This window comes from Radiomyces spectabilis, assembly GCF_025331425.1.
Source record: "Radiomyces spectabilis strain NRRL 2753 chromosome Unknown BYT42scaffold_9, whole genome shotgun sequence".
NCBI lineage: Eukaryota > Fungi > Mucoromycota > Mucoromycetes > Mucorales > Radiomycetaceae > Radiomyces > Radiomyces spectabilis.
The window spans coordinates 1,103,178-1,125,965 of record NW_026251934.1 but is presented as its reverse complement, the minus strand read 5'-3'; the positions used below and the strand labels follow the sequence as shown (position 1 = coordinate 1,125,965).

At 43.8% G+C, this 22,788-nt stretch overlaps 7 protein-coding genes across 7 annotated transcripts; 3 read left to right on the top strand and 4 right to left on the bottom strand.

The window, feature by feature from the left end:
- The first annotated feature begins 48 nt into the window (after positions 1-48).
- On the top strand, positions 49-2,556 carry BYT42DRAFT_576671 (mid region of cactin-domain-containing protein). The gene is made up of 6 exons (XM_051569089.1): positions 49-169; positions 255-687; positions 751-918; positions 976-1,857; positions 1,924-2,063; positions 2,134-2,556. Exons 1-6 carry the CDS (start codon positions 96-98, stop codon positions 2,378-2,380), a joined length of 1,944 nt encoding a protein of 647 aa, XP_051421788.1. The 5' UTR covers positions 49-95; the 3' UTR covers positions 2,381-2,556.
- On the bottom strand, positions 2,505-3,134 carry BYT42DRAFT_576669 (uncharacterized protein). The gene has a single exon (XM_051569088.1). The coding sequence runs from the start codon at positions 2,947-2,949 to the stop codon at positions 2,599-2,601; it is 351 nt and encodes a 116-aa protein (XP_051421787.1). The 5' UTR covers positions 2,950-3,134; the 3' UTR covers positions 2,505-2,598.
- A 32-nt stretch (positions 3,135-3,166) lies between these two features.
- BYT42DRAFT_409637 (kinesin motor domain-containing protein) lies at positions 3,167-8,559 on the bottom strand. Its single transcript, XM_051563430.1, has 25 exons — positions 8,544-8,559; positions 8,348-8,468; positions 7,949-8,285; positions 7,776-7,880; positions 7,437-7,715; positions 7,256-7,366; positions 7,145-7,196; positions 6,892-7,085; positions 6,687-6,830; positions 6,526-6,607; positions 6,349-6,452; positions 6,200-6,277; positions 5,992-6,133; positions 5,896-5,928; positions 5,686-5,816; positions 5,499-5,621; positions 5,363-5,432; positions 5,273-5,301; positions 5,113-5,208; positions 4,690-5,025; positions 4,542-4,613; positions 4,142-4,411; positions 3,862-4,071; positions 3,592-3,728; positions 3,167-3,510 (listed from the first exon to the last, which is right to left on the bottom strand). Exons 2-25 carry the CDS (start codon positions 8,353-8,355, stop codon positions 3,447-3,449), a joined length of 3,207 nt encoding a protein of 1,068 aa, XP_051421786.1. The 5' UTR covers positions 8,356-8,468; positions 8,544-8,559; the 3' UTR covers positions 3,167-3,446.
- A 3,451-nt stretch (positions 8,560-12,010) lies between these two features.
- Positions 12,011-12,584, top strand: BYT42DRAFT_500059 (phosphatidylethanolamine-binding protein; the record flags this gene model as incomplete). The annotated part of the gene is made up of 2 exons (XM_051564679.1): positions 12,011-12,139; positions 12,201-12,584. 2 exons carry the CDS (start codon positions 12,011-12,013, stop codon positions 12,582-12,584), a joined length of 513 nt encoding a protein of 170 aa, XP_051421785.1.
- Positions 12,585-13,412: 828 nt separating this feature from the next.
- On the bottom strand, positions 13,413-14,706 carry BYT42DRAFT_483301 (uncharacterized protein; the record flags this gene model as incomplete). The annotated part of the gene is made up of 3 exons (XM_051563714.1): positions 13,413-14,168; positions 14,284-14,435; positions 14,520-14,706. Coding segments are annotated over 3 exons (1,095 nt in total), but the record flags the coding sequence as incomplete, so codon positions are not given.
- A 1,590-nt stretch (positions 14,707-16,296) lies between these two features.
- Positions 16,297-20,035, bottom strand: BYT42DRAFT_646491 (telomere length regulation protein-domain-containing protein). The gene is made up of 12 exons (XM_051572680.1): positions 19,299-20,035; positions 19,071-19,219; positions 18,479-19,012; positions 18,269-18,408; positions 18,076-18,208; positions 17,894-18,016; positions 17,729-17,828; positions 17,542-17,660; positions 17,347-17,476; positions 17,150-17,261; positions 16,809-17,091; positions 16,297-16,735 (listed from the first exon to the last, which is right to left on the bottom strand). Exons 1-12 carry the CDS (start codon positions 19,865-19,867, stop codon positions 16,440-16,442), a joined length of 2,688 nt encoding a protein of 895 aa, XP_051421783.1. The 5' UTR covers positions 19,868-20,035; the 3' UTR covers positions 16,297-16,439.
- Positions 20,036-20,492: 457 nt separating this feature from the next.
- On the top strand, positions 20,493-22,777 carry BYT42DRAFT_535699 (ABC1 family-domain-containing protein). The gene is made up of 5 exons (XM_051565474.1): positions 20,493-21,039; positions 21,102-21,252; positions 21,324-21,532; positions 21,600-22,061; positions 22,122-22,777. The coding sequence occupies exons 1-5, from the start codon at positions 20,587-20,589 to the stop codon at positions 22,659-22,661; spliced, it is 1,815 nt and encodes a 604-aa protein (XP_051421782.1). The 5' UTR covers positions 20,493-20,586; the 3' UTR covers positions 22,662-22,777.
- Positions 22,778-22,788: the final 11 nt, after the last annotated feature.

The window sequence follows — 22,788 nt, the reverse complement described above, 5'->3', positions numbered from 1 at the left end:
CCGACCATGTGACGGTTCATCGATTTTACAGCGACCAGAAAGCCGTTCTCGCTGCGCCCATAGGACCTTTGCTTAAGCAGTGAAGAAAGAAAAAGATGGCAAGATCGCCCGATAGACACAGACACCGTAGCAGGAGTCGAAGTGAAGAATATAGATCAAAGAAGAAGAGGTAGGCAATACACCTTGAATCCGCACTGCCACGTCAATGCACTCAGTCCACTAATGAAAGACCAAAAAAAAAAAAAAAATACTAGCCATCATAAACGCAGTCGATCCCCTTCCGAAGACACCCATCGGTCACGAAAGAAGGAAAAAAAGAGCAAGAAGCATAAAAAGCACCGACATTACAGCGATGAGGAAGACGATGCGGAAAAGAGCTCTTTACGACCGTCGCTTGAAACTTTAGGTTATTCAAACGTGAATAATCCATTCAACGATGTCAATCTGGAATCCAAGTTTGTGTGGACCAAGAAAAAACAAAATGATCGCAAAAAGGGACTGGATCCTGACGAAATCCGACGACGTGAGCGTGAACGACAACGAGAAGCAGACGAAGAACTAGCCAAACTGAATAAACGACGAGCAGAACGTGAAGAGGAAATGCGACTCAGAGAAGAAGAAATGGCTCGTTTACAACGGGATGCCGAATTGGCACAAATGGGTGATTGGCAAGCAAAGGAAGAAGAGGTACGTCCAATTTATAGAAATGATGATATCGCACGTGCAGAAAGTCTAAATGCCATTGTCCAGTTTCACTTGGAACAAGCCAAGAAACGAGCCGAGATTCGTATTAAATCAGGTCGCGCCAAACCAATCGATATATTGGCCATGAACTTGCGATTGGCCAACGAACCTGACAAAGTGGAAGAAGATGTTGAACTGGAAATCGATCTGGAGGAACCTTATACTATTTTTGATGTAGGTTACTGCTTTTCCGGTGAATAGGCCCAAAAAACTAATCGTCCCACTGCTTAGAATCTTACTCTGGAGGAAACCAAAGAGCTCCATGAAGATATTCAGCTGCACATTAGCCTGGAAAAGAATGAAAAGACCTTGGAGTTTTGGCGTGCCATGATTGTCGTCGCTGATGATCGACTCGCGAAACTGCGTGAGGATGAAAAACGAGGATTAGCTGGTGGCGTGGATGTGGCCGTCAATGAAGATATTCACCGCGTATTGGCCGGAAAGACGCATTTCCAGCTTTCTGTCCTGCAAGCACAAATTATGAAGAAACTGAGCTCCAACGAGCCGGTGGATGTGGAGTACTGGGAAACCCTGTTACGCGAGCTCGTGGTATTCAAGGCCAAGGCGAAACTCACAGATATGCATCAAGAGTTGTTAGCGAGCCGATTAGATCAACTAAGAACACGACAAAGAGAGGAGGCTTTGAAGGTGCAGGAAGAATTGGAACGTATTTTATCCATGCAGGAAGAAGCGGTCGAAGGCCGTGGCGTGCTGCCTGGAGAAGGTATTCCCGTGGAACCGGTTGATCAGGAGCTGACGGAGAAACAAGATGAAGCCTTCAATGTGCCAGAGAAGGAAGAGATTACGACGGAACAGTATGATCGATCCATGAGCCCTGAACCTATGCCTCGACTGGATGCTGTATCACGAGATCTTCCGTTGCTGGATCCTTATGAAGACTTGAAACAGTTGATGGAGCAACGACGCAAGGTACTGTCAAGCAAGATTATTCCCATGAAAAGCAAATCTCGACCTGAACCCGAAGCGGCCGAGGAGCAAATGGAGCAGCAGGATGCCTCGATTGCATCGGCTGCTCTCTTTGAACAAGAAGCTGCGCGTGGTGTGGATGAAGACGAAGCTATATTTAACATAGAAGCCGAACTTGCCAAACAGGTAAATGAATTTACAGAATTACAATGATTTGCAAGTACTATACTTACAAAACACCGCATCTCTCAGTCGTACATGTGGCAAGACAAATATCGTCCACGCAAACCTAGATACTTTAATCGAGTTCACACCGGGTACGAATGGAACAAGTACAACCAGACGCATTACGATGAAGATAATCCGCCACCCAAAGTTGTGCAAGGTTACAAGTAAGTGGGAACTCGCTTTTTATCGTGTTGATGTCGCGTTGGAGGAATATTGATTTGGGAAAATGTATAGGTTCAATATCTTTTATCCTGATCTTATTGACAAATCCGTTGCGCCTACTTACTATATCGAGAAGGATCCGGAATCACCGGAAACGGTACTCATTCGATTCCATGCAGGTCCGCCCTATGAAGATATCGCTTTCCGAATTGTAAATCGTGAATGGGAATATTCCCACAAGAACGGGTTCAAGTGCAGCTTTGACCGAGGCGTTCTCAGTCTGTGGTTCCACTTTAAACGACAATTCTACCGCAAATAAAATAGCATTCCAGCACACCCTATTCCTTTTTTTCTTCTCTCCGCCAACGTTTTGCAATACTTCTGGATGATGTTATTTATTTATTGTTTCTTTACATACTTTTTATTTGCAATTCAGAGCAAGAACAGACATGTTAAAGATATCAAATATAGAAACAGGTGAATGGTCATACATTTTTCATGTGATCGAGCTCAGACTCGTTTAATTTATTTGGTTTGCTATTTATTATACAGGGGGAAAAAAGAAAGAGAAAAAAAAACAAATAGGAAAATCGGTAGCGCAAGTGATTGGTCCATCAAGGATCCAATGGTCAAATAGGACCCGCTACATATCAATATATACAATGGTTGTCTCTTGAGTGAGCATGCGTTTGATTCACCAGATGCGAGTTTTTTACTCAAATGGATTGGTTTTCCCATCTTGCGGCTTTTTCTCTCTGTGCTGCGCTCGTCGGTTGGCCATGGAAACCTTAAAATTGGTTTTGAGGGACTGAAACATAACGCGAAGATCACGTTGCGCCGGTTTATCACTATTATGTAGTGAAGCATACTGCGGTTTCGTAGTGTCATTTACTCGTTGCGTTTTTGTAACCAAAGTTGATGTAGACGATTCAAGCGAGTCTCGTCGATAGGGCAACAGGGCACTCGAGTCGTCGTCGCACAACAATGTATAACTAAGGCGGTGGTCGATCATATTTGGTTTAATGTGATATTGTGTCCAAGGTAACAGTAAAGATGGCTGTTTTCAATTAGCAGAGAAAAAAAGAGAGGAGAAAAAAAAAGTCATTCTCATGCCTATGCTTTTATATTATTATTATTTTTTTTTTGCCTATTTTCCTTTAACTGCAAAGTGGGGAACCTTGAAGCTGATGTTTAAAAATGCATAACCGGAGTTGTGATTCCGGAATCAGTAGATTGAACCATTCAGTGGATCTCTCACTGCCAAGGTTTGCAGCTCAGCTGTCATTGACGTAATGGTATTGGTGCTACTTCTTTTTTCATCTTTTTTAAGCTATTGCATGTGGAGCTAAAACCTTTTCGTGTCGCCAATGGCTACGAACTAATTATCAGGGCATCATTTTATTTGATTCGTTGTCCTCGTCTGGTTTGGTTTGTCTGACTCGAAGCTTTCTATAAACGGAAAGGACCAACCAACCCGCTCAAAAGTAAGAAAAACAGGAAACAAACAACGAAAAAAAAAGTTTGTCATACCTTCTCCGTTTAGGGCGTCCCTCTTGGCGAAACAGCATAGCTATCTCCTCATCTTCTTCATCGCTTATTGGTAACGGCAACATCGGTGCTTCAAGTACGGGACTGAACATCGCTGATTCGCGAGGATGATCCTCTTGCTATTAAGAAATCCAGAAGAAAAAAAAATCATGTTCAGTAACGGGCCGATCTCCTGTAGCGATAGACGAAAAAGGCAAGAAAAACCTGCTGGGAAAATGATTATGCAGAAAAAAAAGCATTATGAAGATATACCTCAACAGGTTCTGTAGGAATGACCGGCGGATGGACTGGGTTGGGTGATTGGGGTGACTTTGTTGATGATTCAGGTGCATTGGATGGGTTGGATGTGCTTGGTGCGGTCGACACAGCATTTGGAGGCGTCATTTCCGGCAAGATATCGTCACCCAAATCGCGTGTCCTTTCAAAGGCTTCTTTTAGACGACGATGGCCATCTTGCATTGTCTTTACCAAAAAGGTTTAGCATTAATTGTTTGTTTCGCATTTTGAACCAGCGAAAAAAAAAGCCGCTTACTTTGAGACGATTTTTCAGCTTAAGGTTCTCTTCTTGCAGAGTGTCCAGTGCATCGCGCATATCGGAAATCAGGTCTTCTTCTTTGCCTGCATCCACACTCACCATGATGACTGAATCACGCGGATGCCGCGTTTTCGGCGGAGCCAATACAGGAATCGTGAGCTGTGCATACCGCTTGAATAATTGTTTGGCACGATGCTTGATATGGCTCGGGTCTTTTGTAAACTCTTTTTTAGCAATCAGCTTTAGCAGTTTACCCATATTCGTTTCCTGTATGATAGAAATTTCTCCAATTTAGCCATGTTTACCTCTCATGAGACATGAGGTTTTTGTTTTTGTGGGCCTATGTGCATGTGTGTGTGGGGAAGGGGCAAAGGGATAGTTTTTTCATGGTGTATACCTTGACAAGCTCGAATGTGACATCTTTGAATTGTTCGACCTCCCTCAAAATAACATCGGCCTCTGGAGAATACTAGGGATGATCATCAAAAAATTTAGGATCATCTTGCAGAAGCCCTCTTGACATTTGTACATAATTCTCATCTCACCTCCTCAGTCTTGAAAATACTTCGACGTAGCCGTTTACGAAGGTCAAGAAAGCGTTGGAAAACAGCATTTGAAGATGATCGTTTGGTAGGTTGATTGAACGGATCTTCCATATCGACATCCATGGATCGTGATCCTTGGGAATCTTCCCAACCCCCTGCCTTCGGAGGCTCTGGACGAGACGGTTCAAGAAATGGATTGTCTTCCTCCATGCGGTCAGGAACCGGTGCAGGACGTTTGGATAGTTCCTCCACCATTTTGTCACGCTCCTTCAAGTCTTGCATAAGCTGTCGTGTGGCCTCCTGCTCTCGTCGTTTGTCCTTTTCCAGGTCAGCAATCTAACACAATTATTTCATGGCACAGACAGTTAGAAACGATGGAAACGTTGGATCACACAGCATGGGTGTTGGTCAGTAAGGACTAACCTTGGTTAAAAGGCTTTGTTTGGTCGTGTCATGTTCCCGCAGCATACGTCGCAGATTGACCATTTCTTCTGTAAGTGCTTTTTGCCGATCGTAGAGCTATTTTGCATCTGTCAGCATATTTTGCATCGGTCATGAATGATGAGACCCGAAAGCTTTTTACCTCTGACAGAAAAGCCTCATTGGCGGGTGCTACAGCAGATTTTAGTCACTTGTTTGTGGATCATGTATCCGAGTGCCACTGATAAATTACCTCTGGTGCCTGAGGTATCTTTGGTCACGGCATCCATGTGTTCTTTTAGTTGGGCTTCGTTCATTTCATTCTAACCACCCATCATCACTTTCATCAGCTTGCATGTGCTTAGACTATCCATTGCCACCATGCTTACTTCGCGCTTTAAAGCCGACATGTAGATCTCTTCCATTTTTCGCAGTTCGACTTCCATCTCTTGTGACACTTGTTGACGAATTTCCGCTTCCATTGTACCACAACGTGTTTCTGCATCGATCCACTAATCCAAATATTTATATCGGCCTTGCACAAAATATGCAAATCGATTCTTTCCTTTTTCGTACCTTGTTTCGCAGATCTTCCAGCTGGTGAATCAGATTGTCCACAAAAGGATCTTCAGCTTCGCCATCGTCATCGTCATCTTCATCCGTGCTAGGCGTCGTATCCAGTTCTTCAAACGACTGATATCCAATATCTGTGGCAGCCACTGCTCACTGTGAGAAAACAAGACATCTTTGGGCTCGTCATTTTTCTATTTTCTATGCTGATCTTACCTTGCTTTTTCATGTTCGAACGTGGTCGCTTGGCTACACTAATTGTATGAGTGACAATGATCTCTTTATGCGACTCTCACACAATGAAAAGCGTACCTGAACCCGATATGCCTCGTAAATCCAATATGGGGTGAATCCGTCTCCATGTCGCCACATCTTTTGCTACTGCAGCAAATTTCATCACATGACTATTTTCATCAAAGCCGGTATCGAATGGGTTGACATTGACAACCATGACCTATTTTTGATCACGAAATTATGAGACATCTATTTTCGCCATGACATTGAAAAACTGGTGTTTTACCGCTTTGCCATCGCCTTCGAATGAACTTTTAAACAGTTCGGTGAGTTTACTGTGACGGAAAGGTACCACCGCTTGCCGCTGTACATTGAATCCGGTTTAGCATGATGAGATGGCGAATGTCCATAGACAGTATTTTCCAAGTATTATACCTTGCCAATGGCCGCTTTTAGCTGGTTTAAGCGTAACGTTTCCATACATTGTCCGAGGACCATGAGCGATTTGTTGATGTTCCCAGCTTCTTTTAAGCGTTGTCCTAATCAAAAGCGATTTATTCAGAGGGATCGGGAAACCGTTGTATACTTTTTGATGGCATGTTCCGCTCTTACCTGAATTAAACGTATTGCGATACCTCTCTGAGCCAGCCAGATCGACAATGGACATTTTGGAAACACTTGCATAAGATGGATCCTATGCAATGATATGTCTGTCAATTTCGAGCGGTACACAATTTTTTTTTTTTTTTTTTTTTTTTGCTAATATATATTACCTCGATCACATAATCTTCATCGTCAATAGGTACTCGAACAATACGAATGGTAAATATACTGTGACTTCGGCTGCTGGTGTGGTTCATCAATGTTGAAAACACAGCACGATTACGTTGTCCTTCATGGAGTACAGCATATGCTTCCTGATAGTTCCCAATGAGTTGGCATGGCGCCTAATTTTTAAATAGTATGATGGTGGGTTACCTTTAATGATTGCACTTTGACTTCCTTCAAACCAGCAATGTATTTGTGACCGCTACGGAATTCATATTTCAGGGATAAAGGTTTACGTCGCAGATGTCTGTCCGGAGGCTCCAGAAGATCGTATATTTTTTCAGTGTAAATTTCCGCAAACGAGACCCAAATGCCGTACTCGAATTTCTGATCGATTTCAATGACTACCGCAACAATAAGATCAACCCGGTGGTCTCACATATGTCATTATCCATCACTTTACCTGTCCTATCTGTGCTTACGGGTGTTTGAAATCCTTCCCACAGATCGGGATTCTACGCATGTCTTAATAAGCGTATCGTGCATTCACTATCCCACCACTTGCCAAGCTTACCGATGTTCCTGGGTGCGGTGTATCAAATACTCCCACACTTTCTAGCACATCCCTGTTTTCCTCGGCTCCATCTTCATATGACTGTACTAGACTATGCATGACCGGTTTTAACTAGGATCATATGGAAGATGGTTGAATTGGTTTAGTGTGAGCCAGCTGAGATGAGAGATGACATCCTTACGTTGGATTCATTCAGGTACCCTTCTGTGCTATTGAAAATGACATCCAATGTTCGTGGTAATAATCCAGTGTCTTCCTTGGTACCCATGATCGAATATGTTTTCCCGGAATTAGTGACGCCGTAAGCAAAAATCAACGCGTTCTCTCCTTTCAGCACATCTTCAATGAGGGGCAAGGTTGTCTTGTCAAAGAAATCCTTCTGTGTTACTTCTTCGGTAAAGATCTTTGTAAATTTATAGCGTTCAGGTGCTCGATTCCGTGTTTTATAGGCGTTAGAATCCTACAGACGGTTAATTTTCACCACCAGTCTATTGACCAATCCAATCGAACCACTTCATACCTCGGGTGGCGTCATGGAGACTTCCAAGTCATCGACTATTTGCAGGTATGGATTCTCGATTTCTGCTTCATGATGAGGTGGTCGTGGGCGAATGCGCAAATAAGCCTAAACACATTGCGTAAGTCAGCGTCTTGTTTATCACCTTCAGGGTGTCAGGGTTTCAGAGGGGGTACCTTGATGGGTTCTTTTTCCGGATTGTATGCCATGAAAGTGCTGGATACGGATGAAGCCGATCGTGTGTCCTCGGCCGCTAACAAACGACGTTCCTCTCTAGCAATGGCCACGAAGTCGGGCGGACGCACAGAAGTTCGAAAGAGTGGGCGAGAAACACTGCCGTAGCCGGATCGGTGAGGGGTTCTGTTGGGCGTTCTGTTACCATAAATCCTTTGAGGTGTCCGATGAGGTGTGCGATTGGGCGTTCGATCGGTACGGCGCGGTGTACCGTAGGCTGATCGGGAAGGAGTATCTGGAGCTGAGCGCACCGGTGTGGTGGGCTGTGAATTTTGCGATCTGGAGATTTTCGTTGAGTTAAAAATAACTGACGCATGCTGTGAATGGCCAAATGGGTGTACCTTAGCATAGCCAGCTAGCAATGGGTTGCTCGTTAGCAATAAAAAGTGGTGATAATAAAGGAAAACGCACCACCCGTGTTCCACTTTGCACCTCGCACGAAACGCGGAACAAGAAAAAGTCCTGAATCGCGTTCCGAAATCCTCGCATTACGCGCCAACAGTCACACAAACAGACCCAAAAATCAACGCATCCTACCCTCTTTCGAAGCAATACTTTGCGTTCATCGACGATTGTGAAACTAGTACTTCTTTTCGAGTTAGCATACAAATACAGTTATAACAGCCTTTTAATGAAGAGAAATAGCATGCCAAAGACGCTGATCATATAATTGGGATCGCCGGGAGTTGGTAATTGGTAAGCTGTGGATCGCTCCAGCACCAAATACTGCTTTTGGGTTTGTAACAATGGAAAGGCTAAGCTGCACTAATTTGGTTCAGTATTTGCGTAGCTTTTTTAGATACAGCACATAGTACAGTTTAATTGAGAATAAAAATACCTACAAATCCAATTATAAAAAGAGACGAGGTAATGTAGTTAAGTTAAAGTTAATCAAATAAGAGAGAAAACCAAAGGACAAAGTCATACAAAAAAGAAAGATGGATGCATTAGGACAAGCCACACTTACTCTTCCTTGTTTTCACTTTCATAAAAACTGTTGTCACCACACTGTGGGACCCGCCACCGCACACCGCCAAGGCATGGGCTTTGTTCAGACAATTTTTAAACTACAGAAACACATACAGCAAGTGAGTGATTCGGCATAGCATTCAAAAAGAAAGGAAGGCACTTGAGCACAAATACATTACCTTTCACAAAAAAAGAAATGGGTGGAAGATGCGTCGTCTTTTATAGACATGAAAAAAAAGGCGATCCCTTGTACTGTAGCTAAAACCTTTATTGTCCAATAATGAAGCAGGAAAAAGACGCGCTCATCGCTTCACGTCATATTTATCCTTTGACAAGAGAGTGGGGCTCATCGCAATGAAATAGCTACATGAAGTAGGTCTCAGATAATGCTAGAGAGAGATCTTTATTCTCAAGTGTTCTTGTGTTGGCTGATGGGATACACAGATGCACATAACTTTGGTACAGGCGTAATGCATGGCTCGTTAAACTATATTTCAACTCGTGTTATACACTTTATTGAAAAATAGAAGTCATCTTCATGAAGGTGGCCTCTTCTTTTTGATGAAGAAAGTCGTCAGTTTCAGCGCATTTTCCCTCCAGGACTACGCAGGCATTCTACAAGGCCAAGGTAATATGACGAGATCCCCCACACTCCCCGCCAATAAGGGACCAAGTCATGATTTTTGCTTCATTGCAATTTATTTTATTACTATTTCTTCAATTCCCGAGAAAAATGAATTGAAAGATGAAAAAGACATTAAGGAAGTCAACAAATTTATCGGGACTACAAAAAATTCGGTTAGGGCACTGTACGGGACACAATTATCCGTGGGCTTTTATCTTTCTAAATCAATTTTACATCACCTGTGAATCGCTCGAGCATACACAACCTGGCTTTCGGATAGAATGACTCTCAGCTGATAGACATATATATATGCTTGTTAGTGAAGATTCAGTGATTTTTCCCTAAGGCTGCGCTTACAAGCGAGCTATTTTATCAAGGGTTTCTCATACTGTTTGTGCATAAACGAAGTCCAATGACTTCAAAACAAGTCATCTCTAAAAGAAGAAAAAAAGAAAGATGCATGAATTTTCAAAAGTTTAAATCAATCTAGAGCGTGCTCATCGTATTCTCAATCCGTTAGCATGCAAGAAAAGAAAAAGGGAAAGGGCGATATCCTCGGCCGCATTGCTGATATACCGATTGTCCGTGTGAAGCCGTTTGGAATGTGTTTATTCCTTTTGATGATCAATCATACTTCACTTAACCTCTCCATTTGTAAGATCACTCCTATTTATGCAAGAACTTCATTCACCGTCACTGGAAAATGATGTTTCGTAATAAGCAGAGGTCCCATATGAGAGCAACGATATCCATGCATATAGCTGAGCATAAAATTATTGTGAACTCCTGTGAATTGTCGTTTTGCACAGTCTCTCACAAGTTTTTAATTTCATAAGAAATTCACAATTTTTTTTGCCTATAATGACAACAGGCATTTCTTATTTTTCTACTTCTATTCGAATATCGACATGACTATTTCGCCATACAGTGTCAACATTGGAACCATGCACTCTTTTTGGAGAAACATTGTAGAGATCCAAAATATGTCTCTGCGAATTTTTGTACTCGTAGATATTTTGTTTTTGTGACATGTTCTTGCATTCTTCCGAGTTTTCCAGCTTGATAACAAGATAAAGCCAGTTCAAAGTCCCTATCATTTACGACACATTTACGGTTGTTGGATAGATGGATTTAAATCTTACCCGCGATCTCCCGGAATTACCATTTTGTTTCGTTACCTTGTGTCGCTCAAAATGCAGATGAAGTCCGTGCTTGCCCACAAAGCTCCGCCTTGCATATTTCTTAAACAGGTCTCAGCAATACGATTCAGCAACTATAAAAATCGCAAAAGTGCAAGTCTCTGAAAGGGTTCCAAGATGCAGTTTATGTCAAGACGCATTACCTCTTAGCGCAACACTGAGCGATGGTTAGCTGCCTAAAAAAAGGCTGTCGAAGAAATGAGCAAATGCAATGGTGCCACAGCATTTGCCGCTTCGTTACTTTATCTTTGAAAATTTTCGTGTCCGTCTTTAGAGTCAGAGCCGAGTTCACTGCATGACAAATAATCGTGTGATCTTTCTTAACCAAAGAACACTTTCAGACTGCTGATCCAACAATGAAGGGTGACCCCGTGAGTCAACTTTGATCGTACCGACAAAAAGCTGTAAAAGGAAAAAAAGCCTGAAACTTTCAAAAAGTGTCAAATAATTTGATACTGAACTGTCAAATGATCGCCTCATTATTTGGCTACTATTGAAGCCCAGGATGCTGCTGAGAAGTTAATAGATCAATGAATTAAGTATAAGGATGATCTCTATACGCGCATTAAGACGCGTGTGTCAATGACTGAAAGCTTTAATAAAGATATTATAAAAAAAAAGATCACACGAGCTCTCTCTAGACTTATTGCTGTCACATAGTGACATAGGTTATGAACCGAATCCAGTGCTTATATCTTTTTGTTTCCAGAAACTCTATTTTTATTTTTATTTTTTATTGTGTCTCAATAGTTTTAAACATTAGCCTGGTTGAAAAATCCGTGCTTGCCTTATATTCTGCAGCAAAAAAATGAATAGATCGTTAAAGTCTATTAGTGACGACCGTTTTAAAATTTGTCTAAGTCTTCATTTCTCGGTTCTAGGCACACAAAATGTTCTTCTATTTAACTCAAAATACTTGGACGATAATATAATATTTCAAGAGATAAAGCGCAAAGCTGCCTTGCATCGTTCCTTGTTCCCAATTTTTCATTCTACTTGTACTGCATGCAGCGACTCTATTGCTTTCTGGTTTTGGCTACGTTGGCTTTCAGTGGCATCACTCATGCTTTTAATGCCAGCTTGGCCTACTATGCTTTGAAGGAGGCCAACATCATACCCAGCTGTACGTCTGATAAAAACGTAAAAACAATCTGTAATATTCATTGATGGTTACAAACGTAGTGCTGCCTGACTTTAAGCCTTCCACGGATATGCACGTCACATACAGCAACGGTAAATCGGTGGGATTCGGCACGATCATACGTCCTGAGGAAGCTGTTCTGCAACCGACTGTGACGTTCCAAACCCTATCAGAAGATAAAGCATATACGTTGATGATGGTAGGATGATACGCCAATAACCAGTTGTACAAAAGAAATACTGAGCTTTTCAAGTATTCAGTTTGATGCCGATGCTGAGGTGCCACTCGTCCGACACTGGACCATTGCCAACATTCAAGGCCGCGATCCAACGCCTGCTTTTAACAGCAATAGTCCGATTCATCAGTACACACCTTACCACGGGCCGACTCCTCCTGAAAACACAGGCTACCACCGATATATCTTTACTTTATTCGAACAAACGCAATTCTCTCAAGTCTTACGCCCTGTGCTCGACTTCCCTAACCAGCATCGAGCCTTTTTCAATCTCACGGCGTTTATCAATGAAAACCAACTCAAGCCGGTGGCTGCTGCTTACATGCTCGTCACGCACCAAGATGGTTACGAAGGGGAATATAAACGTATAAATAGTGGACGGTTTAAGAGTGCGAGTGCATCAACATAGGAACCACATGTAGTAGAATGTATCTCGCGTTTTTTATTTTTATTTTTTCCCCATGAAGCAGCCTTAATAGGCATGCTGTGTATCAATGCACGCATTCTCGATAATCACACCGTCGATGGTGTGAAAATACTCACATAAAATACACATGAGCATGATGTCTGTACCTTTCGTGAACCAACCTATGGACTTGGGGATTTTTTTTATTGATATTCCTTTTCTGTATAAATGTGAGAGAGAAAGGTGGATGCTGGCAATGGAACGAAAAGAGATGAATGTAACAAAATCTGAAGAGAATGTAGGAATGAAGAATGAGATGGGGAAGGAAAGGAGGAACAAAAATAATAATAAAAAACCACAGAATCATGGGATGGGAGAAGAAAGCACAAAAATGGAGACTTATTTACAGAAAAAAAAAGAAGGGGAAAAGTGCCATTGATTTTTTCTTTTCTAGCACAAAAAGTTGTTGATGCTACCATCTTGATCCTTGAGTCGCAGCAAGTGATCGACAGACGATGTCTGTCCATCAAATATTTTGAGATCAAAATCCGATGCTGCAGTGGATGGTAGCTCGAGCATCAAGAGAGATTCGTCCGCCATAAAATTATACAAATCACTCATCATATTCATGGGAGGACTGGGAGTGCACGCTGCACTGGTGGCGTTGGAGCTAGAAGTACTGTGCGTCCTTGTTGTCGCTGTTTCATCCAAGGCCGGTGGTTGAGATAATGGGAGAGACGTGTTCAACGAACTTAAACTCAGAGGCTCGCTCATCATGACGTCGCAATACGTTCCCGGAAGCGTAAGGCTATCGTTATTCACGTCCGCGACCGAGAAACAATCGCCAAAATCCAGTGATTCCGTGGTTCCGCTACCGCAAGACATGGTCGGCGACGTAATCTTTTGATCCATGGCCTGCAAAGTTCGTAGATTATCCGTCGTCAGAACCGCCGGGCCCAGTGAGACCGGAGGTGAGCGCGAAGAATGTTTTCGTGGTCGTAGCTCAGGCATAAATTTCGATCGATAGGTATCAAGAGCGCGCTGCAAGAGATTCTTCTTGTTGGCCAGATGACGCGGGTTTAGCCAGGCCAGCTTCCACCCCATCTCATTACACTTGACTTCTTCCATCCACCGCATATAGAGCCCTACCGCTTGATCGGAACGCAAAGCCATCGCGCGTGGGTACACACAGTTACACTGCCGGAATTCTGGCGTAATTTCATTGAGATTTACATGCTCTATACCAATCTTGATGCGGATACGGTTGGCGCCGTCTTCAATGGTGATGGTTTTAGGTTGATGCGTGACCGTGGTTGACATGGAAATGTCCTCTACCGATTCTTCTCGCTGCTTTCGTTTCCGCAAAGTACCGTTCATCAGTTTCGCTTGTCGTGCTACGCGGCGCGAACGCATGCTTGGATATCTATTACGGTACGAATCTACGGCGCGCTGAATGAGACCGCGTTTCCCGGCGATTTCATCCGCGTTCACCCACGCCAATTTCCATCCCAAGAGATTGCACTCGGTTTCATAGTTCCAACGATTGCCGCGATATTGCTCTTGAGGAAGATTCGCTCGCGGATACACCTAACAATCACATTGGGTGGTGAATACAGTGCTTGTGCGTGTGTGCGTGTGTGGAGGGTAGGCTTCGAATAGTTTGTGCACGTTGTTGCTTTGAAAGAGAAAATGTGTCACTTACGCAATTTTCTGCCTTGAAGGTATCACTCATTATATCTAGTGACACGTTGTTGATATCAGTGCGTATCGAGTATCGTTTCATCGTACGATTATGGGAGTAAACAAACGACAACCATTCCGTGCCATCTTGGACGTGGCTCGTCTGTTCGTGACCTGGCGAGGGTTCCTTGACATTGGTCTCAAGAAGCGTAGCATCCGATGAGTAGATGGGAGAAACGGTGGTGGTTGCGGCCACACGTGTGACAGCGGCCGCCAGTGCACTGGCGATAGCCGCTGCACGGTCTTCTGCTTCCTTTGTCTTTTCCAGTTTCCTTTTCTTCACTTTGGTGATGGTCTCCTGAATCAGCTGAATCTGATCGGCAGTGAGCGCTTCGAGGAGCTCTTCCGACTTTGGCGAGGCATCGATAAGGTCTTGGAGGGATAAGCATAGGGTAGCCTGGGAAGTGTGTAACGTGTCGTTACCACTGGAAGCAGTAAGGAGTGAGGTAGTGCAGATGTCCATATTTAGAAGAGGCCAAAGTAGAAAGGGGCAGTATTTGGAAATAACCGTCGACAGAGTAATAGAGGATGGATACGAGTATCAGATAAAGATAGCAGTCGTATCACGACAAGTGGGGGGTTCATGCAACAATAAATGGGTATGATGGGTTGTAAGTAGGAATAGCTGTTTCGTGAACAAAAGGGTGTAATAAGAGCGAACCAAAAAACGTGGGGAAAGGATCTCGATGTTTGAGTGGCTTGCAAAAAAAAAATTACGATTTATACGAAAAATTGCGAGTCCAAATTTCTTGTGCAACATGAACCTCTTTTTATTTCGCACCGTTGACCTCGCGGATCAATGTTTACGCTCTCCCAAAAAGAAAGTTGCTAGTCATCGGTGTGCAGATAGTTGAGGTTACACGGCTCATATTCGCACCGTCGTTTTTGGAAACTTGCCCCACTTTATCCGGCAGCTTACGTTATTCCGTTTTATAAACCTTCATTTATTGTCGACGGGTTATCATATGCTTCTATGACAATGAAAAAAGAAAAAACTGAAAAAGGAATAAGCCATCATGACATGCTAAAGTCCAGAAAATAAAACATCAGTATGCCGCTGGTTGTTGGCATCTGTTGAGCCATGGAAAGGCTAATAAATTTCTCTTTGTAATACAGTATGCATCTTGCTTGGTTCGCTGCGATATAAACACTCGTGCAGTAAATCCGATGCAGTTAATCCGAGACTGTTTAGAGTGTAATAGCTGCTTTTGGGAGCGTTCATTGACTTTCACGTTGAAGAGAATAGTGCCTTTGCTGAAATTGATCAAACAGTTGGACCGAGAATAAGGGTCACTTGACAGTGTCTGAGCGCTATTTTCGGAAGATTTTGACTCACAAAATCGTTACAAAAGAACATCATCCCTAATGATCAAGCAAAAAACAAGCCCTTATACAGCAGGTTGCGAGACCGATGAATGCTTTCTGTCAACTGACTGTTCAAAACTCTTAATTAAAACCAGCTGGCAAGTTTGAAGCATCCACCTTTTAAAATACCTTTTGAAGATGAAGTATCATACATCTATCGTCATACACGGTTTGGCGTTTGGTGGCAGGGTGAAGAGGCTTTTGGGTTATTTGACGTCCAGGATCAGTCATAGAGAGCAGTGTGGTCGTCAAGAGATACGGCTATTCTTTCCTCTTGATCTTACATCAGCATCAAATGATGTGTACCAAGTTTTCTTCTATCATTTCCATGCTCATATTCCCTTCTGACATGCTTTAGCTTGCAGATAAATAAGAGGCATAACGTCAAATAGTTTTTCAGGCAGGTAGTAGGTGATAACCATGCAAAAGAACCACTATAAAGCTCTTGTTTAATCGTGATCCAAATGATAATTGCCAAGGCGGGAATCTGTTTTCAAGAAAATTCCATACATTCTGCCATCGAAAACGACTATGAATCTTATTACCGGAATAAATTCTACAATGCTGTGCTATTCGCCTGAGCAGAAAGCTAACAGAAGGACATTTGTTCTGCGACAGTTTTTTTTTATTTGTCATGGGGCATTTACGCAGGTTGCTATGTGTTACAAACGGGCGCCATGGTAAAGCGATCGGTAATATTATTATGCAAATATGACTGATAACGCAAATGCCATCGCGTCAATGGATCAGGTTTTATTCCAAGGAGGCAATGTGGGCAAGTCGAGACAGCAACAAGATGGCGGACTCTTTGAGGTGATCTTCTTCGTCTGGGGCTTCTAGGATAGTTTGAAGCCAGTCCTTCACATCTACGAGTTCTTTTGTGTAATCGTGCAACAGGAGTCGCTCCTGATGTTTGTAGCTCACATTCAGTATAATATCTAGACCCAGCAAAAGAGCGCGTTTGATCGCTTTGGAACACGGTACATAGCGCATGGATAATGCGAATTCGAAATATTCCATCACAATCCGTCGTTTGTCAGGGGTATTTGCTTTTTTTTAATCACACAAAACAATCGTCATTTAGCCATTTTGTTTCCTTCTATTCCCAATGACTCTACTTACTAGCGCTGTGCATGATCACGTTCAGTGTCATAATGAATCGTTCGGATAACATTTCATCATTGCCGATCCACCACGGCATACGCCTTTGTGCACCTTCCCACCAGCCCACGAGGAGTGGGAAAAAGAAGACCGGTCCAGCCAGTCCACTGAGGCGATTCCGTTGCATCCCCTGCTGTCGCTTCAATTCCACTTCGGCCCTTCGTGAATGATACTTGAGCTGCCCCACTCGAACCGGCGTATCGATGGTCATGCGGTCCAATGCCTGCCGAGTTTCATCCATTTTCTACAAACGGCCTGTAAATATTTTTTCCCGGTGCTACCATGGATGAATGCTTACGGACCTCTTTTTCAGTCCATCCCGCTAATTCCCGTACAGCAAACAGGATGGCGGCTAAAATGGTTTGTCGTTGCGCTGTGGACGAGGTGCGACTGTAGATCTCATCGATCATGAAACTAAGAGTGGGAGGCTGAGTTTATCTTGCATGTGCTAATATGCTGATTTTTTTTTTGGCGAGTTTCCCGCCTGGGGTCGGCTTACCTGGTAACAACTTGCGGCACCGCCACAATTAGCGCCGTCAGCGCTTTCTGTTGACGTGTTGTGAAATCCGTGAGATCATAATCGGTCGGTAAACCAATCAGATAGCGTGCTAATGGAATGGCCGACTCGCCTGTAAACAGATTTTAGGTGTCAACGTTTGTGATGAAAAACCCAAATAATGGGAAAAAAACATACTAATTTCACTTCCAAACGCCGTTTTCTCGCGGATCACTTGTTCTGCAACTCCAAGCGCAATGTCCAGTTTCACAGGATCGTCGCGGTCTTTGAGATATGCAACCAAGTCCAAAATGTATCTATTGCATGCTGGTCGTTACTCGGCTGAGCTTGTAAGATTCAGTCAACGATGATGGAATAAGCTTACGTGGGACTTTTCACTTTTTTCCTTTCCGCCTTTGGAGCGAATTCTTCGTCTTCAGATTCTTCTTCCATGTAATACGGCTCCAAATCTGAGTCTTCCGAGTCTTTAATTATCGACTAGTGAGCCATCCTATTCATTTGACGAAGCGAGTACACAGATGAAACTTACCATCGCTCGGTACCATTAAAGCATCCGGATCAAGGTCAGCGTCCTCCTCTAGCGCGCCTTTGTCTTCCTCGTCACTTGGTGGTTCCTCAACAGTAGGTGTCACCGAGCTTGAAATATTGGCGGCTAAACAAGTTTTTGTGTTACATAGAATATAAAACATATGCAATTAGCCGAACATTTACCCTTTGCCAAAGCATCGCCGGAAGACGCTAATGCTTTCATAGCCAAATACTGGTGATCATCATCGCTTAACAATTTACAACTAATGCCAGCTTCATTGTTTTCCATCCGGCTCGACAGACTTTCACCGACCGTCTACACATATAATTCATTTTTAAAAGTTTCTATTTGTTCCGCTGCTGTGGCTATGCTTACCATGCCTAATTTGAGATTTTCTGCACTGCCAGTGTCGAACCACTGAGTAACAGCAGGTATAATGGAGGTCGTATTCACTATTTCGTACAATCGTACATTGTCCAAATAGCCAAACAGAACGAGCATGTCTACAGTCATGTCTGGAGGGAAATGTGAGTTTCCGTGTTGTTTGGGTATTATCATGTAGATCAAACAGACAAACTCGCTTACATTCATGTTCTTGATAACTGGCGCGTTTAATAAAGACAGGATCGGTCCACATATCAATGACTCTTTGGGTATATTTTGAAACGATAACCGTTGCCATTTCCGATAATTGCCATGGTCGTTGAGGGTCCTTCGTTGTTACGGGAACAAGCCCTGCTGCGTGGACAGCTACTGCTACCGTCAGTCGCGCCGTTAAACCGTCTGCCCATCGTGCCTTGGAAAGGTTAAATATCGTCACTGTCAAAAAAGCTTCAATTCGTTTTCGTCGCTCGCTGGGACTCTTCATATTTTCTGTACAGAATAACAGCGAGGCCGCTTCAGCAGCCCACGCAGTAATTATTGCTGGAGATATAGTCAGAGCATCTTCCGACTGGGAAGCTACTTTATCATGGATATAGTTCATCAACGATTTCCAAACTTTGTCAGGTGTTGAAATTGTCTCTGCTCGCCTAAGGACTGCAGACCATATTGGGCTGGCTTGAGCATGGGACTGGATTTGCGCCACAGCAATCGGATAGAGTGTATTGATGCAATCATCTAGCAGTAATATGAGTGATCCATTCGCATGTCACACGAGAAAACCCTTGTCGCATACCTTCATAACCTTGACGAAACATCTTGCCCAATAATTCACCAGGAAACACAGACAACGTTTCAACTGGCTTGAGCAGTTTTCCTCCATCATGTTCCCAGTAAACAGTCATGCTCTGCGCCAGATGCCGGGTCAACGCAGAATAAAATTGGCTAAGATAAAAGGCACATACCGTAGGTAGATCATTAACTTCCGGGTACCCCTCGACTGCTGCTGCTGAATTACTCTTACCTGTCAATATACCAAGACTCGTCTTGCTGTTGATACTGTTGCAGGCCAAAGGCATTGGCCAACCGCGAAGGGATAGAGCATAACATGGTGCAAAACCAGCGAACATCGGTTATTTGTACTGTGGTCATATAAAGGCGAACAGAGGCAGGTTGAACAAGCCGTTTCAGCAACCGCATGTATATGTCCAAGGATTGAATATTCTCCCCTGAGCTCGTTTGCAGGCATTCCAGGAGGATCGGTAAACTGATCTGAATCAGGCTCCAGGTGGCCTGGTCATCGAGATCAGACGTGCCGGTCACCAAATTTTCAAGACAATGACGGTGTTCAGGCGACAAGAGAATAGAATACTGAGGAACGAGTTTCTGGAGGACAAACCAGACATGGCGTTTCCAAGCGATATCGTGAATGACCGCTAATCGCTGTTCTGGCTGCAGGTGTGTTAGACGTAACGTTGGTTCCGACAGGCAAGCAAATGCCGAATCAAGATCGCTTTCTGATGCTAGAGAAGCTTTGTCTTTCAGTTCAATGAGCCTTTCCAGGAATTCGCGTGAACTGGCATCGAATGGCATGGCGACACAGGAGAACAAGGAGCATAAAGCTGCTCGACGGGTCTCATCGTAATGCCCGTCACAGTGCTCGGCTTTCTTGGAAGGCGTGCGGACAATTAAATTAACACCATGATGCCAAAGCAGCAACTTGTATGCGATAGACGCAAGTTACTTGCACGCATACTAGAGATCGGGTGACTGGCACATTATTCAATTCTTGTCGCTGGCTCCATAATTCTTTCATCATAACCATGTTCCACTACGACGGGGGCGCGCCTGGATAATGCACCACCGTAATAGTCCCGTTTCAAAGCAAAAGTATGCGACGGGTGACCATGATTGTCAGTATGTTACAACTCTACAATAGGCACAACCTTCATGCAACAATAATAAGCAGCCATTATCAATACTGTTGTTGTAATCAACACGAGCTATAACCTCTCACTATGGAGCTTTTGAGCTGACAATTACAGCGTAGTACAGCGGCTAGAAAGTTGTAAAAGATCTAGCACGTCTATGCTTTACTCCCTACGGATACGCTTGAGGAAAAGGTGCACTTTGTGTTCATCAGGAATATTGGAGAAAAAACAACCGGACATTTCGGCGGATACTTGGGTGAATGCAAGCAGATGATTTATAGCTCACTGCAAGCCCTGCAGGCGGAGATTGAGAATCCGTGCGCATTTTCGGCTTTTCCCGTTGCCCGTTCGCGAAAAAACAACAACTGATTCATTGGTCCCATGTCCTTGTCACGCAATTTGGTCGACGTGGCAGTGCTTGCCTCTGCAGCATCCAAGATTGGCTACGCTTTTCTAGGCAGTCAATCCGCGGCATTGGTTCAGCATGTCAAAACTTCCAGTCTCTGTAACCCCACTCCTACCGTACCTGTCACCACCCCTCCTCAAGCCGAGCAGCCACCTCAACCGGAATCTCCACCTACCGCAGCACCACCAGAGTACTTTGTCGGTGAAGCAGCGCCAATCAATAAGGAACAAGTATCACACAACACACCTTCACAGCCAGCAGCTCCTGACGCCGCCTATGCCAAAGTGTCCGCCTCACCGACCGTCAAGCCTCCAACCGTAGAGGAACCAACTACCAAAGCTGCACAAGCAACGACGGCTAATGACCCTATGTCGTCACTCAATGTAGAAGACATTGCCATTCCACAAGAAGTAGGCGAGCAAAATAAGGTAAAGGATAGCCGCAACATTTAACGAACTATATGCCGAAAGACGTTAATCCTTGGTGATAGGAGGCGGAAGTTAGACGTGTATTGAAAGAATCGCGTATTCCGACTTCCAGAGCTGGTCGTCTCTGGCATTATGGTCAATTGGCCACTGGTTTGGGCTGGGGAGCGCTTAATGAATCGTTCAAGCGAGCGACTGGTCAATCGAAAACCACAGGTATATCCAAAGTTTTATCCCGATCCCTACCTAACGGAGCAGCTACTGACTTTTGTCGATGTTTATGACAGGATCGGTGATGTTGAGTGAAAAGAATGTGGATCGTCTTGTGGAAAAACTATCGCGTATGCGAGGTGCAGCGCTGAAAATGGGACAGATGCTGAGTATTCAAGGTATTCAGGCCGCCGGTGAAGGCCGTAGTATGATCCCTCCCCAGCTGGAGCAAGTGCTTTTGCGAGTTCATGACAGCGCAAATTATATGCCAAAATGGCAAATGGAGGTATAATATCTCGAGCATAGATGGACACGATACGATAATAGGTCTCATACATTGTCGTTTTTAATAGAAAGTCATGGCAGAAGAGTTGGGACCGGATTGGTTATCCAAATTCAAGGAGTTCGATCCTGTGCCAATTGCAGCTGCATCTATTGGACAGGTTCACGCAGCGACACTCGCTTCCAACAATCAGCCAGTGATTATCAAGATTCAATATCCCGGCGTGGGCGAGTCCATTGACAGTGATTTGAACAACCTAAAAGCCATTATTACGTTCAGTAACCTGTTGCCGCGTGGGCTGTATTTGGATAACACGATTCGAGTGACCAAGCAGGAATTAGCTTGGGAATGCGACTATGTTCGCGAAGCCGATAATGCCGTTCGTTTTGGTGAATTATTAAAAGGTGATACGCGCTACAAAGTGCCGGCGGTCGTCAAGGAATTGTGTACACAGCGAGTGCTTGTCTGCGAACGACTTAGAGGTCGTGTACTCAGTAAAGCCACCGAAGAAAGTCAAGACGTGCGTAACAAGGCAAGTGAGCTTTGTGCATAATCATTATGTTGATGGGGGAAAACTAACTCTGGAAAGTAGCTGGGAGAACGTCTTTTGCGACTGTGCCTTCGTGAGGTGTTTTCTTTCCGGTTCATGCAAACGGACCCCAACTGGTCCAACTTTTTCTACAACCCCAAAAACGGCCAGATCGAGTTGCTTGATTTTGGAGCGTGTCGTGAATATTCCAAAGAGTTTTTATCGCTTTATGGAAAAATTCTTGTGTCTGCCGCGAAGAACGATCGGGATGGAGTATGGCAATACTCCAAGGAACTGGGCTTTGTGACGGGTTATGAAACCGACGTGATGCGACAGGCGCATATCGACAGCGTCATGGTACTGGGTGAGCCCTTCAGAGATACGGCACCGGATCAATATGATTTCAGCATGCAAACAATCACGGCGCGAGTACGGGATACCATTCCCGTGATGCTGCAGCATCGATTGACCCCACCGCCTGACGAAACTTATGGTTTGCATAAGAAATTGTCGGGCGCTTTCTTGCTTTGCACCAAACTGCGTAGCCAATTCGACACAAAGGCAGTTTGGAAAGAAGAAGTGGCATCGAAATTTCATGTATAAAGTTTAGCATCCATCAAATCACTCCCTTCTCATTTATAGATAATGCTTTTTTATATTGAGACTGAAAAAGCCTCATTCAACCGCTTCATGAAGCGATTAATAATAATGTATACACCACATTCAGTCC

What these genes read in the sequence shown, in the direction of transcription:
- BYT42DRAFT_576671 (XM_051569089.1), top strand. Translation starts at nt 96, where the DNA reads ATGGCAAGATCGCCCGATAGACACAGACACCGTAGCAGGAGTCGAAGT. An exon ending in AACCTTATACTATTTTTGAT is followed by an intron (nt 919 to 975) that starts GTAGGTTACTGC and finishes CCCACTGCTTAG; the next exon opens with AATCTTACTCTGGAGGAAAC. An exon ending in AAAGTTGTGCAAGGTTACAA is followed by an intron (nt 2,064 to 2,133) that starts GTAAGTGGGAAC and finishes GAAAATGTATAG; the next exon opens with GTTCAATATCTTTTATCCTG.
- BYT42DRAFT_576669 (XM_051569088.1), bottom strand. Translation starts at nt 2,949, where the DNA reads ATGACACTACGAAACCGCAGTATGCTTCACTACATAATAGTGATAAAC.
- BYT42DRAFT_409637 (XM_051563430.1), bottom strand. An exon ending in CGGAAAAAGAACCCATCAAG is followed by an intron (nt 7,881 to 7,948) that starts GTACCCCCTCTG and finishes CAATGTGTTTAG; the next exon opens with GCTTATTTGCGCATTCGCCC. An exon ending in AGATACCTCAGGCACCAGAG is followed by an intron (nt 5,302 to 5,362) that starts GTAATTTATCAG and finishes AATCTGCTGTAG; the next exon opens with CACCCGCCAATGAGGCTTTT.
- BYT42DRAFT_646491 (XM_051572680.1), bottom strand. Translation starts at nt 19,867, where the DNA reads ATGCCATTCGATGCCAGTTCACGCGAATTCCTGGAAAGGCTCATTGAA. An exon ending in GAGTCTTGGTATATTGACAG is followed by an intron (nt 19,220 to 19,298) that starts GTAAGAGTAATT and finishes CTTTTATCTTAG; the next exon opens with CCAATTTTATTCTGCGTTGA. An exon ending in GTGCCGCAAGTTGTTACCAG is followed by an intron (nt 17,262 to 17,346) that starts GTAAGCCGACCC and finishes TCCCACTCTTAG; the next exon opens with TTTCATGATCGATGAGATCT.
- BYT42DRAFT_535699 (XM_051565474.1), top strand. Translation starts at nt 20,587, where the DNA reads ATGTCCTTGTCACGCAATTTGGTCGACGTGGCAGTGCTTGCCTCTGCA. An exon ending in AAGTAGGCGAGCAAAATAAG is followed by an intron (nt 21,040 to 21,101) that starts GTAAAGGATAGC and finishes CCTTGGTGATAG; the next exon opens with GAGGCGGAAGTTAGACGTGT. An exon ending in GTCAAGACGTGCGTAACAAG is followed by an intron (nt 22,062 to 22,121) that starts GCAAGTGAGCTT and finishes TCTGGAAAGTAG; the next exon opens with CTGGGAGAACGTCTTTTGCG.